The sequence below is a fragment of the Ovis aries genome, chromosome 7 (genome assembly GCF_016772045.2).
Source record: "Ovis aries strain OAR_USU_Benz2616 breed Rambouillet chromosome 7, ARS-UI_Ramb_v3.0, whole genome shotgun sequence".
NCBI lineage: Eukaryota > Metazoa > Chordata > Mammalia > Artiodactyla > Bovidae > Ovis > Ovis aries.
Genome location: NC_056060.1, coordinates 59,594,060 through 59,609,564, shown reverse-complemented (window position 1 = coordinate 59,609,564; position 15,505 = coordinate 59,594,060). Strand labels below are relative to the sequence as shown.

The window sequence follows — 15,505 nt, the reverse complement described above, 5'->3', positions numbered from 1 at the left end:
TACCCTTAGTCATCTTAATATTTAGACCAACCTCAGAGGAGCAAACATTTTGTACACTGAAAGAATATATAGAAAAACTGAGAGTCAATAGTTTTGTGACAGAAATATAGTGAAAATTTTAGAACATAAGATTGTTACTCTACCCTAGGGTACACAAAATATTTAAGTATAAAGTTATGAACAAGTTCAATGGTAGCACTTTACAGGTTTTCATTAGGCAGTTCCAATAATTTTGCTATAGTAAACCTGCCTATTACCTGTTTGGCAATATTTTCACAATATTTGAGTTCCAGTTCAAACTCAAGTTTCTTCAAGTTTCCCTTGATGGCTGTTTCCTTCTCTTGCTCTAAATTTTGCTGGATCTTTCGCTTCTTTTCTTCTATCATGATTGCCATCTCTTTCTTGGAAATAACATCAATGGTGGTTTCTTGGTCAGTTTGGCTGCAACAATCTGAGGTCTTCTTTTTCATTGCCTTTATAGTTTGATCCAGTTTAGACTGCCACTCCTTTTCAAGCTGTTGAATCAGTTCTTGTTTGATCTGTTTTCAGAAGAAAAATCACATGAAGAGAAAAATATTCAAATAAGCAAAAACTAGAGTTAATAGGTAGCCAAAAAAGCAACCACAGATGGTTTGAGAACCATCTAGACATTGCTGCAGTAATCATGTGAGGTTTCGAAATGTAATCAATGAGAACATATCCTCACAGAAATCCTGAAAGTTACTTTTCTACTTTATCTATGGGACACAAATCACATGGGAGATTTAACTATGTTGTATAAGATCAGGTTATCTTGCTCTCAAGATGGAAACTTTCACATTGCCAATACAATGATGGTATGATTATAAAAAAAAATGAAGAAAATCTCTGCTATTAATACGTGATTTTCCATCAAGATCAGAGTTTCCACAAAGCAGGCATGGGTTAAGTATAATGAATGAACCTAAAATTGAACATTTTAAAAAATAGTTTGACTCAACTGACCACATTAGAATCTTGTTTATTATAATAAACTGCACTGAGTCAGCTGTGCATTCAAGAGGAGGGCATTATTGGAAGAATGTCTTAATGATATGACTTTCAGCAGTGTAGTAGGATGGACACAAACATAATTAGTAGTGGGCAAATTTGTGAAATAGCAAAATTTGCTTTTCCTTAAAGTTTCCCACCAGGGTTTTCAGATTGCTTCCCTGGCTACCACAGCTGCTGGCTGTACTGTTTCTCTTAAAGGGGCTATCTTAAGTGGCCTTTTTTGATTTATCCTTTCCTAACATTCTCACAAAAGCATTATAGCTGTCTCATTCCTTCACCTAGTAAATAACTGATTAAAAAATCCAACTAAAAAACAATTTGCAGTAATTTAAAAATAGGACATTTGTTTTGTGACATCTATATTTTTATAGGTACATAGCTAGATACACTCCAGAATATATTTTATATTAAAAAATGACTAGTGAAGGAATTTCAGGTGCCAGCACTTGACTGATGAAATTTGAAGGAAGGGATGGGAGATGAGTAAGAAAGTCAAAACACAGGACAATGGTCTAGAATTCCATTTTGAGATAGCCCCAGCCCGAATTAATAGCAATAGCAAGGACAAAAGAACCTAGTTTAAATAAGTTTGAGAACATATTTCACTTCCAACTAAGTTTTTAAGATCATAATTTGGTTCTTCAATTTCTTGGAAACTATGAGCATTTCTTAACTTCATTTGCTACAGAAGTTAATAGAAGTTTTATACTTCCAAGCCTACCCAATCATTACTTCTATCTTCTAATCCACAGTGTACATTAAGTATTTGTTAATTGTCTTGGTCTCGAGTTATCAGAATCATTTCACCATATGAAATTTGATTGTCATTTCATTTAAAAAATTTAAAAAGTACCCCTCAAAACACACTTCCTGAATTAGGCTAAAGAGCTAAGGGGTGGGAAGTTTTAAAAAATAAAACTTGTATAAACTGCAAATAGCCCAATTAAAAGACATAAAATGAATGATCATATATGTCTGTGTGTGTGTGTGTGTGTGTGTGTGTGTGTGTGTGTGTGTGTGTGTGTGTTAGTTGCTCAGTCGTGTCCAACTCTTTGCGACCCCATGGACTACAGCCCGCCAGGCTCCTCTGTTCATGGGATTCTCCAGGCAAGAATACTGAATATGTACTTGGCTATTAAAAATAATGTCAGTTCAGGAAGAGCTCTCTCTCAACAGTTAGTACATTTTTTAAACATAGTGACTAGGAAGAAATTTTAACCCACACCTCTTTCTGTTCCTTATCCCAGTGTTCTTTCGCTAATATCACTTCATTATCAACCTGCTGTTTAATATTACTTTCGTGTTCTTTCAGCCACTTGTCCTTTTCCATCACAAGGGTGTCTTGGTACTTTTCTTCAAGTTCCACCTGTAGTTTCCTTACATACTCTTCTCTTTCCTCCAATAGCTGTCTCTTTAAACAAAATTCAAATAAGTATCTCATATGACACTAATATCCTTCAAGTCAAATTTATAAGATAATAGTTATATGCATGTAATAAATAATAGCAACAGAGACAAGTGAACTTCCTATATGCTAACTCAATCAGTTGAATAAGTTGTCTTGTAAAAACTTGCCTATATCTCACATATTTGGATAAGAAATTTACAGTTGGATACATTAAAAGAAAAGGTATCTAGTACAATAAATACACCTAATAAATAAATACTCCCAGAAGACCGAATATCCTTTTTTAAAAGTGAAACTGACATTTATGTTTACAGTCCAGCCATCACGGGACACGTGAGGTATCAGAGCTCAGGAAAACTTACATTTCTGGAAAGATCTGTATTCTGAGATAAGCCCAAAGTTATTGCTCTATTCTTTTTGGGGGTGACAGGCCAGGGCACAAGGCATGTGGGATCTTCGTTCCTCAAATCAGGGATTAAAACTGTGCTCCCTACAGGGGAAGCATGGAATCTTAATCACTGAAACTCTAGGGAAGTCTCTTACTGCTCTATTCTAAAAGTTGTGCATCCTTCAACAAATTCACGTTAGTACCTTTTTCATTATCAAATTCAAAACTTTACCAAAACTAGCTAAAGCATTATCAAATAAGAACTGTCAAGTGTCAGTTAAAATTTAATAATTTGAACTATTCCTATACTATTTTCTATTCTAGAAACACAATTGATCTGAAAACTCTAACAAAATTCTACTCAGGGATCAAAATCATCTATGAGCGTTTGTTTGAAAGTGTTTCCAAATGGCTCTTCTGGAAGTCCCACCAAGATGCTATGAGAAGAAACATGGTGAACACCGCAGACTACAATACCGAGGAAGTGCGCCTCACATACCTAGAGCTACTTGGCAACAGATCTTTTGTTCTGATTCTTCGCCATTATTTCTGACTCATGACTATATGGTTGTCTGGCTTTTTTTCGGGTTCACAGCTGACCTTGATTATTTCTGTCTTAATTGCTATCTGAGTCCTTTCCACCGCTGGTACATGCCAAAAAGATGTTATCTGTTTGCTGACTGTTGTATGGTTTTGAAGAACCTCCTAGGGACTGAGAGACCCATTTCTTCAGTCACGTCATGGGGACTGCAGCTGCCCTAGGACTACAGGACAGTCTCATCCACGTGGTCGGGAAAACCGTCCGTTGTCACATCACAGACCATGTATCACTGGTATTTTTGTTTTGACTGTAAAAGAAGTCCCCAAATTGTCTTATCTGTGTGTGCTTTTCCTTTAAGAGTTGTTTCTATACGTATCTGCATTTCCTTTTGACGCAAAGAAGAAAATTCCTACTAATTTTCTGTGTGTCTACATGTGTGAATATATGCATCAGTTCAGTTCAGTTCAGTCACTCAGTCGTGTCCGACTCTGCGACCCCATGAATAGCAGCACACCAGGCCTCCCTGTCCATCACCAACTCCTGGAGTTCACTCAGACTCACGTCCATCGAGTCCGTGATGCCATCCAGCCATCTCATCCTCTGTCGTCCCCTTCTCCTCCTGCCCCCAATCCCTCCCAGCATCAGAGTCTTTTCCAATGAGTCACCTCTTTGCATGAGGTGGCCAAAGTACTGGAGTTTCAGCTTTAGCATCATTCCCTCCAAAGAAATCCCAGGGCTGATCTCCTTCAGAATGGACTTGGTTGGATCTCCTTGCAGTCCAAGGGACTCTCTAGAGTCTTCTCCAACACCTCAGTTCAAAAGCATCAATTCTTCAGCGCTCAGTTTTCTTCACAGTCCAGCTCTCACATCCATACATGACCACCGGAAAAACCATAACCCTGACTAGATGGACCTTTGCTGGCAAAGTAATGTATCTGCTTTTCAATGTTATCTAGGTTGGACATAACTTTTCTTCCAAGGAGTAAGTGTCTTTTAATTTCATGGCTACAGTCACCATCTGCAGTGATTTTGGAGCCCAAATAAATAAAGTCTGACACTGTTTCCACTGTTTCCCCATCTATTTGCCATGAAGTGATGGGACCGGATCCCATGATCTTCGTTTCTGAATGTTGAGCTTTAAGCCAACTTTTTCACTCTCCTCTTTCACTTTCATCAAGAGGCTTTTTAGTTCCTCTTCACTTTCTGCCATAAAGGCGGTGTCATCTGCATATCTGAGGTTATTGATATTTCTCCCGGCAATCTTGATTCTAGCTTGTGTTTCTTCCAACCCAGTGTTTCTCATGATGTACTCTGCATAGAAGTTAAATAAGCAGGGTGACAATATACAGCCTTGACGTACTCCTTATCCTATTTGGAACCAGTCTGTTGTTCCATGTCAAGTTATAACTGTTGCTTCCCAACCTGCATATAGGTTTCTCAAGAGGCAGGTTAGGTAGTCTGGTATTCCCATCTCTTTCAGAATTTTCCACAGTTTACTGTGATCCACACAGTCAAAGGCTTTGGCACAGTCAATAAAGCAGAAAGAGATGTTTTTCTGGAACTCTCTTGCTTTTCCATGATCCAGCAGATGTTGGCAATTTGATCTCTGGTTCCTCTGCCTTTTCTAAAACCAGCTTGAACATCTGGGAGTTCATGGTTCACGTATTGCTGAAGCCTGGCTTGGAGAATTTTGAGCATTACTTTACTAGCGTGTGAAATGAGTGCAATTGTGTGGTAGTTTGAGCATTCTTTGGCATTGCCTTTCTTTGGGATTGGAATGCAAACTGACCTTTTCCAGTCCTGTGGCCACTGCTGAGTTTTCCAAATTTGCTGGCATATTGAGTGCAGCACTTTCACAGCATCATCTTTCAGAATTTGAAATAGCTCAACTGGAATTCCATCACCTCCACTAGCTTTGTTGGCAGTGATGCTTTCTAAGGCCTGATATAATAAACCAGACAATACAAAGACAACAACAGTGCTCGCTTCGGCAGCACATATACTAAAATTGGAACGATACAGAGAAGATTAGCATGGCCCCTGCGCAAGGATGACACGCAAATTCGTGAAGTGTTCCATATTTTTCTAGAGATCATCAATGAATATAGTAAAGTTGCAGGATATAAAATCAACACACAGAAATCCCTTGCATTCCTATACACGAATAATGAGAAAGTAGAAAAAGAAATTAAGGAAACAATTCCATTCACCATTGGAATGAAAAGAATAAAATACTTAGGAATATATCTACCTAAAGAAACTAAAGACCTATATATAGAAAACTATAAAACACTGATGAAAGAAATCAAAGAGGACACTAATAGATGGAGAAATACACCATGTTCATGGATTGGAAGAATCAATATAGTGAAAATGAGTATACTACCCAAAGCAATTTACAAATTCAATGCAATCCCTATCAAGCTACCAGCCACATTTTCACAGAACTAGAACAAATAATTTCAAGATTTGTATGGAAATACAAAAAACCTCGAATAGCCAAAGCAATCTTGAGAAAGAAGAATGGAACTGGAGGAATCAACTTGCCTGACTTCAGGCTCTACTACAAAGCCACAGTCATCAAGACAGTATGGTACTGGCACAAAGACAGACATATAGATCAATGGAACAAAATAGAAAGCCCAGAGATAAATCCACACACATATGGACACCTTATCTTTGACAAAGGAGGCAAGAATATACAATGGAGTAAAGACAATCTCTTTCACAAGTGGTGCTGGGAAAACTGGTCAACCACTTGTAAAAGAATGAAACTAGATCACTTCCTAACACCACACACAAAAATAAACTCAAAATGGATTAAAGATCTAAATGTAAGATCAGAAACTATAAAACTCCTAGAGGAGAACATAGGCAAAACACTCTCAGACATAAATCACAGCAGGATCCTCTATGATCCACCTCCCAGAATTCTGGAAATAAAAGCAAAAATAAACAAATGGGATCTAATTAAAATTAAAAGCTTCTGCACAACAAAGGAAAATATAAGCAAGGTGAAAAGACAGCCTTCTGAATGGGAGAAAATAATAGCAAATGAAGCAACTGACAAACAACTAATCTCAAAAATATACAAGCAACTTCTGCAGCTCAACTCCAGAAAAATAAACGACCCAACCAAAAAATGGGCCAAAGAACTAAATAGACATTTCTCCAAAGAAGACATACAGATGGCTAACAAACACATGAAAAGATGCTCAACATCACTCATTATTAGAGAAATGCAAATCAAAACCACAATGAGGTACCACTTCACACCAGTCAGAATGGCTGCGATCCAAAAATCTGCAAGCAATAAATGCTGGCGAGGGTGTGGAGAAAAGGGAACCCTCCTACACTGTTGGTGGGAATGCAAACTAGTACAGCCACTATGGAAAACAGTGTGGAGATTCCTTAAAAATTGCAAATAGAACTACCTTATGACCCAGCAATCCCACTTCTGGGCATACACACCGAGGAAACCAGAATTGAAAGAGACACATGTACCCCAATGTTCATCGCAGCACTGTTTATAATAGCCAGGACATGGAAACAACCTAGATGTCCATCAGCAGATGAATGGATAAGAAAGCTGTGGTACATATACACAATGGAGTATTACTCAGCCGTTAAAAAGAATTCATTTGAATCAGTTCTGATGAGATGGATGAAACTGGAGCCGATTATACAGAGTGAAGTAAGCCAGAAAGAAAAACACCAATACAGTATACTAACACATATATATGGAATTTAGGAAGATGGCAATGACGACCCTGTATGCAAGACAGGGAAAGAGACACAGATGTGTATAACGGACTTTTGGACTCAGAGGGAGAGGGAGAGGGTGGGATGATTTGGGAGAATGACATTCTAACATGTATACTATCATGTGAATTGAATCGCCAGTCTATGTCTGACGCAGGATGCAGCATGCTTGGGGCTGGTGCATGGGGATGACCCAGAAAGATGTTATGGGGAGGGAGGTGGGAGGGGGGTTCATGTTTGGGAATGCATGTAAGAATTAAAGATTTTAAAATTTTAAAAATAAAAAACTATAAAAAAAAAAAAACAAAAAAAAAACAAAGACAACAACAAACGTCTATTATTTCCCATGATTCTGTGCATCACCTGGGTGGTGGTGAATGGCATGAGCCTACTCAGCTGATCTCTGCAGACAACTGGGGCTACAGTGGTCTAAGATGACAACACTCACATGCCTAGTGGTTTGTTCAGTGTCACCAGGATGACACAGAGACTTGGTTACATGTCTCATCATCGAGCAGGTTATTCCAGATCCTTCACATGGTGCTTGGACAAAGGGTTCCTAAGAGTATCAAGCTTCCAAGGACCATAAATAAAAGCATAAATGCTTTTTAAATCTCTTTTTACATAATTTTTACTAAGGGAAGAGAAACAGATTATCTATAACTGAGAACAGCTACAAAGCCACACTGCAAAGAGACCCACATTCAGGGATAGGAGGAAAGTGTGGCCATTTCTGCAATCCACCACAGTGAGGAAAACCTTGCTTCCAACTCTACAGAAGAAAAGCAAATTTATTGGTCACAGGAATCTGTCATTTGAACATATTACAGAAATATTTAATTTAAAAAGTTTTATCATTCAAGGGAAGGAATACTTGGATAGTTTTAAAATGTTGAAACTTGTTTTGCATGTCTCTGACAGTCAAAAAAATCTAACTTCTAAGGACAGATTTAACATGGATTACAACTGTATAAGCAAGCCTTAGCTTCTGTGTAGGAATGGCATTATGCCTGGCAGCATTGATCATCTTTTCCTTGTCTACAGATTCATGTTTATCTGTGTGTTAGTCACTCAGTTCAGTTCAGTTCAGTCGCTCAGTCGTGTCCGACTCTTTGCGACCCCATGAATCGCAGCACGCCAGGCCTCCCTGTCCATCACCAACTCCCGGAGTTCACTCAGACTCACGTCCATTGAGTCCGTGATGCCATCCAGCCACCTCATCCTCTGTCGTCCCCTTCTCCTCCTGCCCCCAATCCCTCCCAGCATCAGAGTCTTTTCCAATGAGTCACCTCTTTGCATGAGGTGGCCAAAGTACTGGAGTTTCAGTTTTAGCATCATTCCTCCCAAAGAAATCCCAGGGCTGATCTCCTTTAGGATGGACTGGTTGGATCTCCTTGCAGTCCAAGGGACTCTCAAGAGTCTTCTCCAACACCACAGTTCAAAAGCATCAATTCTTCGGCGCTCAGCCTTCTTCACAGTCCAACTCTCACATCCATACATGACCACTAGAAAAACCAAGTCGTGTGCAAATCTTTGCGACCCCAGGAACTATAGCCCACCAGGTTCCTCTGTCTGTGGAATTCTCCAGGCAAGAATACTGGAGTGAGCTGCTATTTCCTTCTCCAAAGGATCTTCTGAACCCAGGGATCAAACCCAGGTCTCCCACATTGCAGGTAGATTCTTTACTGTCTGAGCCACCAGGGAAGCTCAACAGATTCATAGCCTTTATTGATTACTATCCAGTTTGAAGGTTCCTGTGTATATGAACAAGCCAGGTTAACATCTGTTAATAGAAGCTTTAAAGGCTGGAATTGAACTTGTACTTAACCTGCAGCCTGATTCAACGAGTGTTGCAGAAAGATGACATATGAAAAAGGGAAATACAACTGGGGACTCAAAGCATTGCCTGTCATAGACATTTTGTATCCAAGCAAAGCTCTTGACCTGAAGACCAGGAAAATGAAAATGACTGATGTCCTGTGGAGAAGGACTACCCTAACAATTCCCTAGCTTGTTCAAATTAGTAAGTTTCTCCCATTGTGTGAATGTGAAACAATTCCTAGGAAAGTACACTGGTGTGTAAATACATATCTTTTGTCTAGTTCTGGAGGATATGAAAAAATTAAAGTCTCATAAATGTAAAGGAGTTCTATTCTGACTGGCTTATGAAGACTACTAAGCTTTATAAAGGACTTATATAAATCTAAATAAAAAAACTAAAGAATATCCAGAGAAGAAAGGAATTCAACTTTTACTGCTGTTAAGTACACTGGCCCTTTACGTGAGGGATGGGTGTAACTAATAGTGCAGAGGAGTCTTTTAGGGTGATGAGACTGTTCTGTTTCAATACACACATGGGTTAAAAATCTATAAAACTGGATATCAAATGAAAAAGAATCAATTTCATTGTATGGCAATCTAAAACTTTTAAAGAAAAAAAGTAACTTATAGGTTTTTTTGGAAGGCCTAAATAGTTTTAACTTTCCTTCTTGCCCCAGCGCACAAGAATTTATGAGCCAAAATACCAGTTAGTACCAGCTATTAATTGCAACTGACCGATTATGGGGGGTTAAATTTTACAGCCAAATTGATTCTTTTAAAATTACTAGGAAATATACTTGCAAAAGGAAAGACCTCTTTGAGAGAAATGCTCTTATGTTCTTGCCAATTTATATATTTAAAGGAAGGAAGAAAGAAAACAATCACACTAGATCTTCTCCCTATTTTAATTTTTTCAAACATTACTGAGCTAAGTCTTTAATTTCTAGGTAATTTAAGACACTTTCTAGCTTTTATTTCACCAGCACAAACTAAAACATCTCCCCTTAGTTCTTTTTTCACTAGATGGTATGTATACATGGCATGTTTTTCTACCATATTAACCTGTTCAAAAATAATCAAAATATTAAATGAACTAGAGTGCCTCACCTGCTCCTTACATTCTTTTCAAGACTGGTGGTAGCAATCACCAAGCTTTACTGAAACTTATTCAGAAATCTCTGTTAAAAACATTTCCTCAAGCCTTTAAAAATATTTTCTAATTTTGATGCAGGTGGCTTTCAGATTGTGGTCTGCAGCCTGGTCTCAAGGGAAAGGGAGAGGCGGATGGGTGTCTGGATCAGGATCGGGTCAGGACAGGGAAGAAGACAGGAGAGGCGACTGCTTTTAAGTGATTTGACTCCTGAACACTCGCCAAGGGCAACTTGGAAGATTCAGGCAGGAGTACAGAGGACACTGCAGCCCCTCCAGCTTCCCTGAACAACAAGATCTCCCTAGACAGAGGGCACACTTAAACTGACCTTCCTCTTCACAGCCCCACATCATCACCTCCTATATCACAACACCCCAGTTCAAATTCCTGCCCATTTCCCCAGAATAAATGGATGCTTACATCCTGAGAGAAACGGGTCAGAGGAAAAGGTGTCTGAGGGTGATACTTCATGCAGTGCTCACAGGGCTGGGAGTAACCACCTGAGCAGCAAATACACACACACAATGAGGATCTGAGCTTCAGACTCAAAGTGACTCGGATCCACCTCCCTTATTTTACAGAACTCTCTTTGGTCTCTTAGAAATCTACAAGGAAGAATCACTTTCTCCTATGGATCTGCTATTTTCTACCAGGGCTTTAATAATCATTTCAATGTTTACTGAACTTTGTGAGCTGAATTCGCGTCAATCAGTCAAACGTAAAGAGCCTTCTACAGAAGTCTTCCCTGTTCCACAAGGGAATAAGTGTACTGGTTTCAAAGAGCAATGAAGTGAGCACAACAAGAGCTTGTTCTGTACCTTCTTCTCCTGTGCCTGTTGCTCTTTTTCCACACTCTTCCTGAGAGTCGCTTCTAGGTTATCTTTCTCTCGGCACACTTCCAGGTAACATTCCTGCACAGCCGCCATCTCCTTATTCACCTTATCTAAGTCAGACCTTGGATACACAAAACCAGCAACTAAATGTAAGGCTGCAGAACAAACAATTTTCCTCTAAATGATGGGATAAGAGAAAGCTGTCTCTACACTTTCAAGGGCAGCGAGACTTGCATTCTCACCTAAGTTGTAAGCGAGTCGCCTCATAAACCTCAAAGAGTTGCTGTTTCTCCAAAGCGTGCTTTGCTAACAGGCTTTCCCGTATTTGGGTTTTCATGGCTTCATGGTGCTGCTGGTAAGTCCTCTCACACCTAGAGACAGACAACAGACAGCGGAATCTAAGGCAGTGCCCAGCATTACCAGAAACAGTGAGATGAACTGGTTTCCCTCCCTCCCTTCCCACTCCTTCCCTATGAATGCATAGAGCAATTAAGATCAGATTGGTTTTCCCCAACCAAAAGTAGTAATAGCTAACTTTCAATAGATGATCTTTTGAGAACCTTCAACATTTTCTTTCTGCAAATGTTTCTAGAGAAAAATTAGAAACCTAGATGTGTGAATGCCCTAGTCCTTCACACAGAGTATAACAGTCTGTGTTTAGAACTTGTTTATAAAAAAATAATTGAAATAACAGAGGGTGTGGTTCTAAAATTCTAAGTTATCTATAAACGCAAATACTAAATCACCCAACTCACACATAAGTTATGTTCCAAAAGTCTGTTTCCAAGTTTATGACTTTGTATTTAGAAGACATTATTTCCTCCCACAAAATTCTTTCTTATAAAAAAAAACCAGTTAAGCCATTAAGTTCTACTGTTTCAATGAACTACAGTTTGGATGGTTCCATAGAACTCACCCACTACATAACATTATTTCTATGGAAAGTGTGTTCCAAATTCTAATTTGAGAAGCCAGGGACTCTTCTTCTCCAATTTATGATCTCAATGGGGAGGGTCCACCCGCATCATTTTACTTGAATCTTTTGTAGGGGGGTGTGTAAGGGAGAGAGAATAGGAAATGGGAGAAGGGAGACCTCTGTCTGTACCTCACCTATCAACAGCTTCTTGTTTATCACGGTCAAAATCTTGTACCATTTGTCTCATTTGATTGCATAAGTCTTGATTTGTATTTCTCAGTTTTTCTTCACTTTCTTTAAGTTCCTGGATACAAAAGAATAAAGTATTTAGAGGAAATAAAGACCTTTATTGACTAGTCTAATCTTATTTTCTGATATCCTCTGTGCCTTTTCTCTTTCATTATAACATTATTTGACATAATATCATTTTCATAATTCTATAAAAGTCTCTTCAGGCTTTGTAAAAGTATAGGCTTATCAAATAGCTTTCTGATTGGAGTAAACGTTAAAAACTTGCATAAAAGCATTCAGTCAGTGAAGAATTGGCTAACTGATGTTTTCTAACAAGTCTTAGAATACAATAACCTTCCCAACCATATAAACAAGCAAGGTTTCACTTTTTGGTCAAGAGCTGCCTGAGGAGGAAAGAATACTTCCAATAGCTGTGCAATTATGCAGACAGAAAGCTGGAATCATACTAACTTACCTTCCAATGAAAATACTACCACATGACCAATAGTAAAAGGAAATAACTGGAACCCTAATTACCTGCTAATGTACTGTCCACTAATACCTTTGTGTCAGTCAGTTCAGTTCAGTCGCTCAGTCGTGTCCGACTCTTTGAGACCTCATGAATCGCAGCACGCCAGGCCTCCCTGTCCATCACCAACTCCCAGAGTTCACTCAGACTCACGTCCATCGAGTCTGTGATGCCATCCAGTCATCTCATCCTCTGCCGTCCCCTTCTCCTCCTGCCCTCAATCCCTCCCAGCATCAGAGTCTTTTCCAATGAGTCAACTCTTCGTATCAGGTGGCCAAAGTACTGGAGTTTCAGTTTTAGCATCATTCCTCCCAAAGAAATCCCAGGGCTGATCCCCTTCAGAATGGACTGGTTGGATCTCCTTGCAGTCCAAGGGACTCTCAAGAGTCTTCTCCAACACCACAGTTCAAAAGCATCAATTCTTCGGCACTCAGCCTTCTCCACAGTCCAACTCTCACATCCATACATGACCACAGGAAAAACTATAGCCTTGACTAGATGGACCTTAGTCAGCAAAGTAATGTCTCTGCTTTTGAATATGCTATCTAGGTTGGTCATAACTTTCCTTCCAAGGAGTAAGCGTCCTTTAATTTCATGGCTGCAGTCACCATCTGCAGTGATTTTGGAGTCCCCAAAAATAAAGTCTGACACCGTTTACACTGTTTCCCCATTTATTTCCCATGAAGTGTGTCATAGTACCTCTCTATTTTTGAATGAGGTCATGAGATTTCTCCTAAAATAGAGGAAAGGTTTTTAATCACCTGATTTTGTTGCTGTAAAACTTGAATTTCATTTTTAAGCCGCAGTATATCATCTTTGACAATCATGTCAGAAGAGTCAGGCCATATCTGATTAGTTGGTTTTTCTGAGGTATCTGTTTTAGTCTAAATGTTAAAGAGAAATCAAAAGTTTTCAGGTTTTTAAAAACTTTTAAGCACTAGTTTTGAAACAATGTCATACTTACAAAGAAAGTACAAAAACAGTACAAATAACCAGAGTACAATTATCAATACCACTAAATTAACTAGGATGCAAAACTATTAACCAATCTACACACCTTATACAAAATTTTCCAATTTTCCTCTAAATATTCTTTTTCTGGTTCAGGATGCAATCTACAACTCTACATTGCATTTAGCTGTCACATCTTATTAGTCTCCTCCAATCTGGGACAGTTGTTCTCAGTCTTTGTCTTTCAAATCCATGACATTTTTGAAGAGTACTTGTACTAATCCGTTATTTTCTAGGTTGTCCCTTAATTTGAGCTTTTCTGATATTACTTCATTATTAAATTTAGGTTAGGCATTTTTGCATGAATACCAAAGAAGTGATGTGAACACTTCTGAGGAGACATATGACATCAATATGCCTCATCACTGGTATTGATCAACTAATTGATGAAGGTCAAAGACCGTGTCTGCAGACACCTCCACTATAAAGTTACTATTTTGCAATTAATAGTAAGAGTATTATTCAGAGACACTTGAGACTATGCAAACATTCTATTTTTCATCACACTTTCACCCATTAGGCTTAGCATATCTAATCAATATTAATTCATACGTTTTATTCAATAGGAATTCATGATTGACTTTGGTAAATTGTTTGCAGAAAGTTGATACACATGTATACCGTCAGGTAGTACAAGAGTCTGTCCAGCTCTCTTTGCTGCCAGTAGTGACTGAATGGTTATTGTGTTCGATGAGGGAAAGGATCTCCAAAATTTTTTTCATTTGCATTTCTTGTGTCACCATCAGAGAGCACCTCTTACATGCCTTCATTGTTCACTTGTTCTTCATCTTCCCAGATATATATAGGTTAGCATTTTCCTCTTACTACCCGAGTATTTTATGCATTTTTTAAAGTTATTTGTTCACTGAAGAGGTCAAAATTGTTTTTTTTTTTTTAATATCTACTCTAATTGACCTGTTGGTTTTATTCTTTACCTGAACTCTGAGGTCTTTCCTTCAGTGTTTAAAAAATATCTGTACCAAAGTTCATTCTACTAACTGGGGGAAAAATAGGTATGTGTATCTCATTCTATGTGGGGTGACAGAACCCCAAGGCTTTGGCTCCTGTTTCCCATTTAGTCTTCATTTCCTTCAGAGGGAGGCTGCTCTAGTTGCTGGCTTTGCTGGTTCACCTGCCAGCATGTCCCAGAAGCCACGGCTCCTGTCCCAGTCAGAAGAGAGAGGAGATAAGACTATCTGCTCTGTTAGCTTTCCAGACTTGGGGGTATCAATGAGACTTTAAAGGATTTTGTTGACTTATTAGAATGGCTCTTTTTTTTTTAAACATGGCCTCTACTTTTTAAGGTTTATGACATTCATTTGTGCTTCCTTCCTTATTAGTGAGTTTCTATTACTCAGAACAAAAGTAACACCATACTGCTACCCTGAGAAAACAATCTTCATGGCTAGTTACTGCACTCAATTTTGACATATTTTCACACTGCAGGCACACTGGGACTTGGGATTTGCAGTAATTGTTGGCACAAAACTCTTAAGAATGTCTTTCAAAAGAGAAGGACCATTTGAATGTCGCAACAAAATTTCTCTCTCTAAAGCTGGAATACAGAAGGCATTATCTTCAAAAACACAAGAATTATAATATACCAACTCCTATACTATCTTCCTATGTCTCAAAAAATTCTAGCCAGGATCCTTCTGAGTTGGCTACTGACCATTGCCTATCAAGTCCCCTGGAATCAGAGTATGGCTTTAACCACAGCTTGTGGTAAGGTAACGATCTCCTATTAAGTATCACACACAGAAAGGGCTCTGTGTTTTATTTCTTAAGCTTACAAAAAATTCAGTGTCGATGTGGTCCCTGCCTGCTAGTAAGCCAGTCTGGTTTTTCTAAGGCCTTTGCCACATTCTACCTTAATGGCCCAG

At 38.7% G+C, this 15,505-nt stretch overlaps 1 protein-coding gene and 1 non-coding gene across 18 annotated transcripts in view; one reads left to right on the top strand and one right to left on the bottom strand.

The window, feature by feature from the left end:
- The window catches only part of CEP152 (centrosomal protein 152), a 104,234-nt gene that overhangs the window by 29,805 nt on the left and 58,924 nt on the right, over positions 1 to 15,505 (bottom strand). For 7 of the 17 annotated variants that reach the window (XM_042252497.1, XM_042252498.1, XM_012181617.4 and 4 more), the window contains 6 exons: positions 13,373 to 13,495; positions 12,046 to 12,155; positions 11,178 to 11,306; positions 10,921 to 11,056; positions 2,258 to 2,443; positions 258 to 539 (listed from right to left, as the gene is read on the bottom strand). In XM_042252497.1, the coding sequence (XP_042108431.1) occupies positions 258 to 539; positions 2,258 to 2,443; positions 10,921 to 11,056; positions 11,178 to 11,306; positions 12,046 to 12,155; positions 13,373 to 13,495 (966 nt within the window). The remainder of the gene's footprint in view (positions 1 to 257; positions 540 to 2,257; positions 2,444 to 10,920; positions 11,057 to 11,177; positions 11,307 to 12,045; positions 12,156 to 13,372; positions 13,496 to 15,505) is intronic. The other 10 variants (XM_042252499.1, XM_042252501.1, XM_012181622.4 and 7 more) reach the window with 2 other exon arrangements.
- Positions 5,348 to 5,454, top strand: LOC114115965 (U6 spliceosomal RNA). The gene has a single exon (XR_003590065.1). It is a non-coding gene; the product is annotated as a U6 spliceosomal RNA (small nuclear RNA).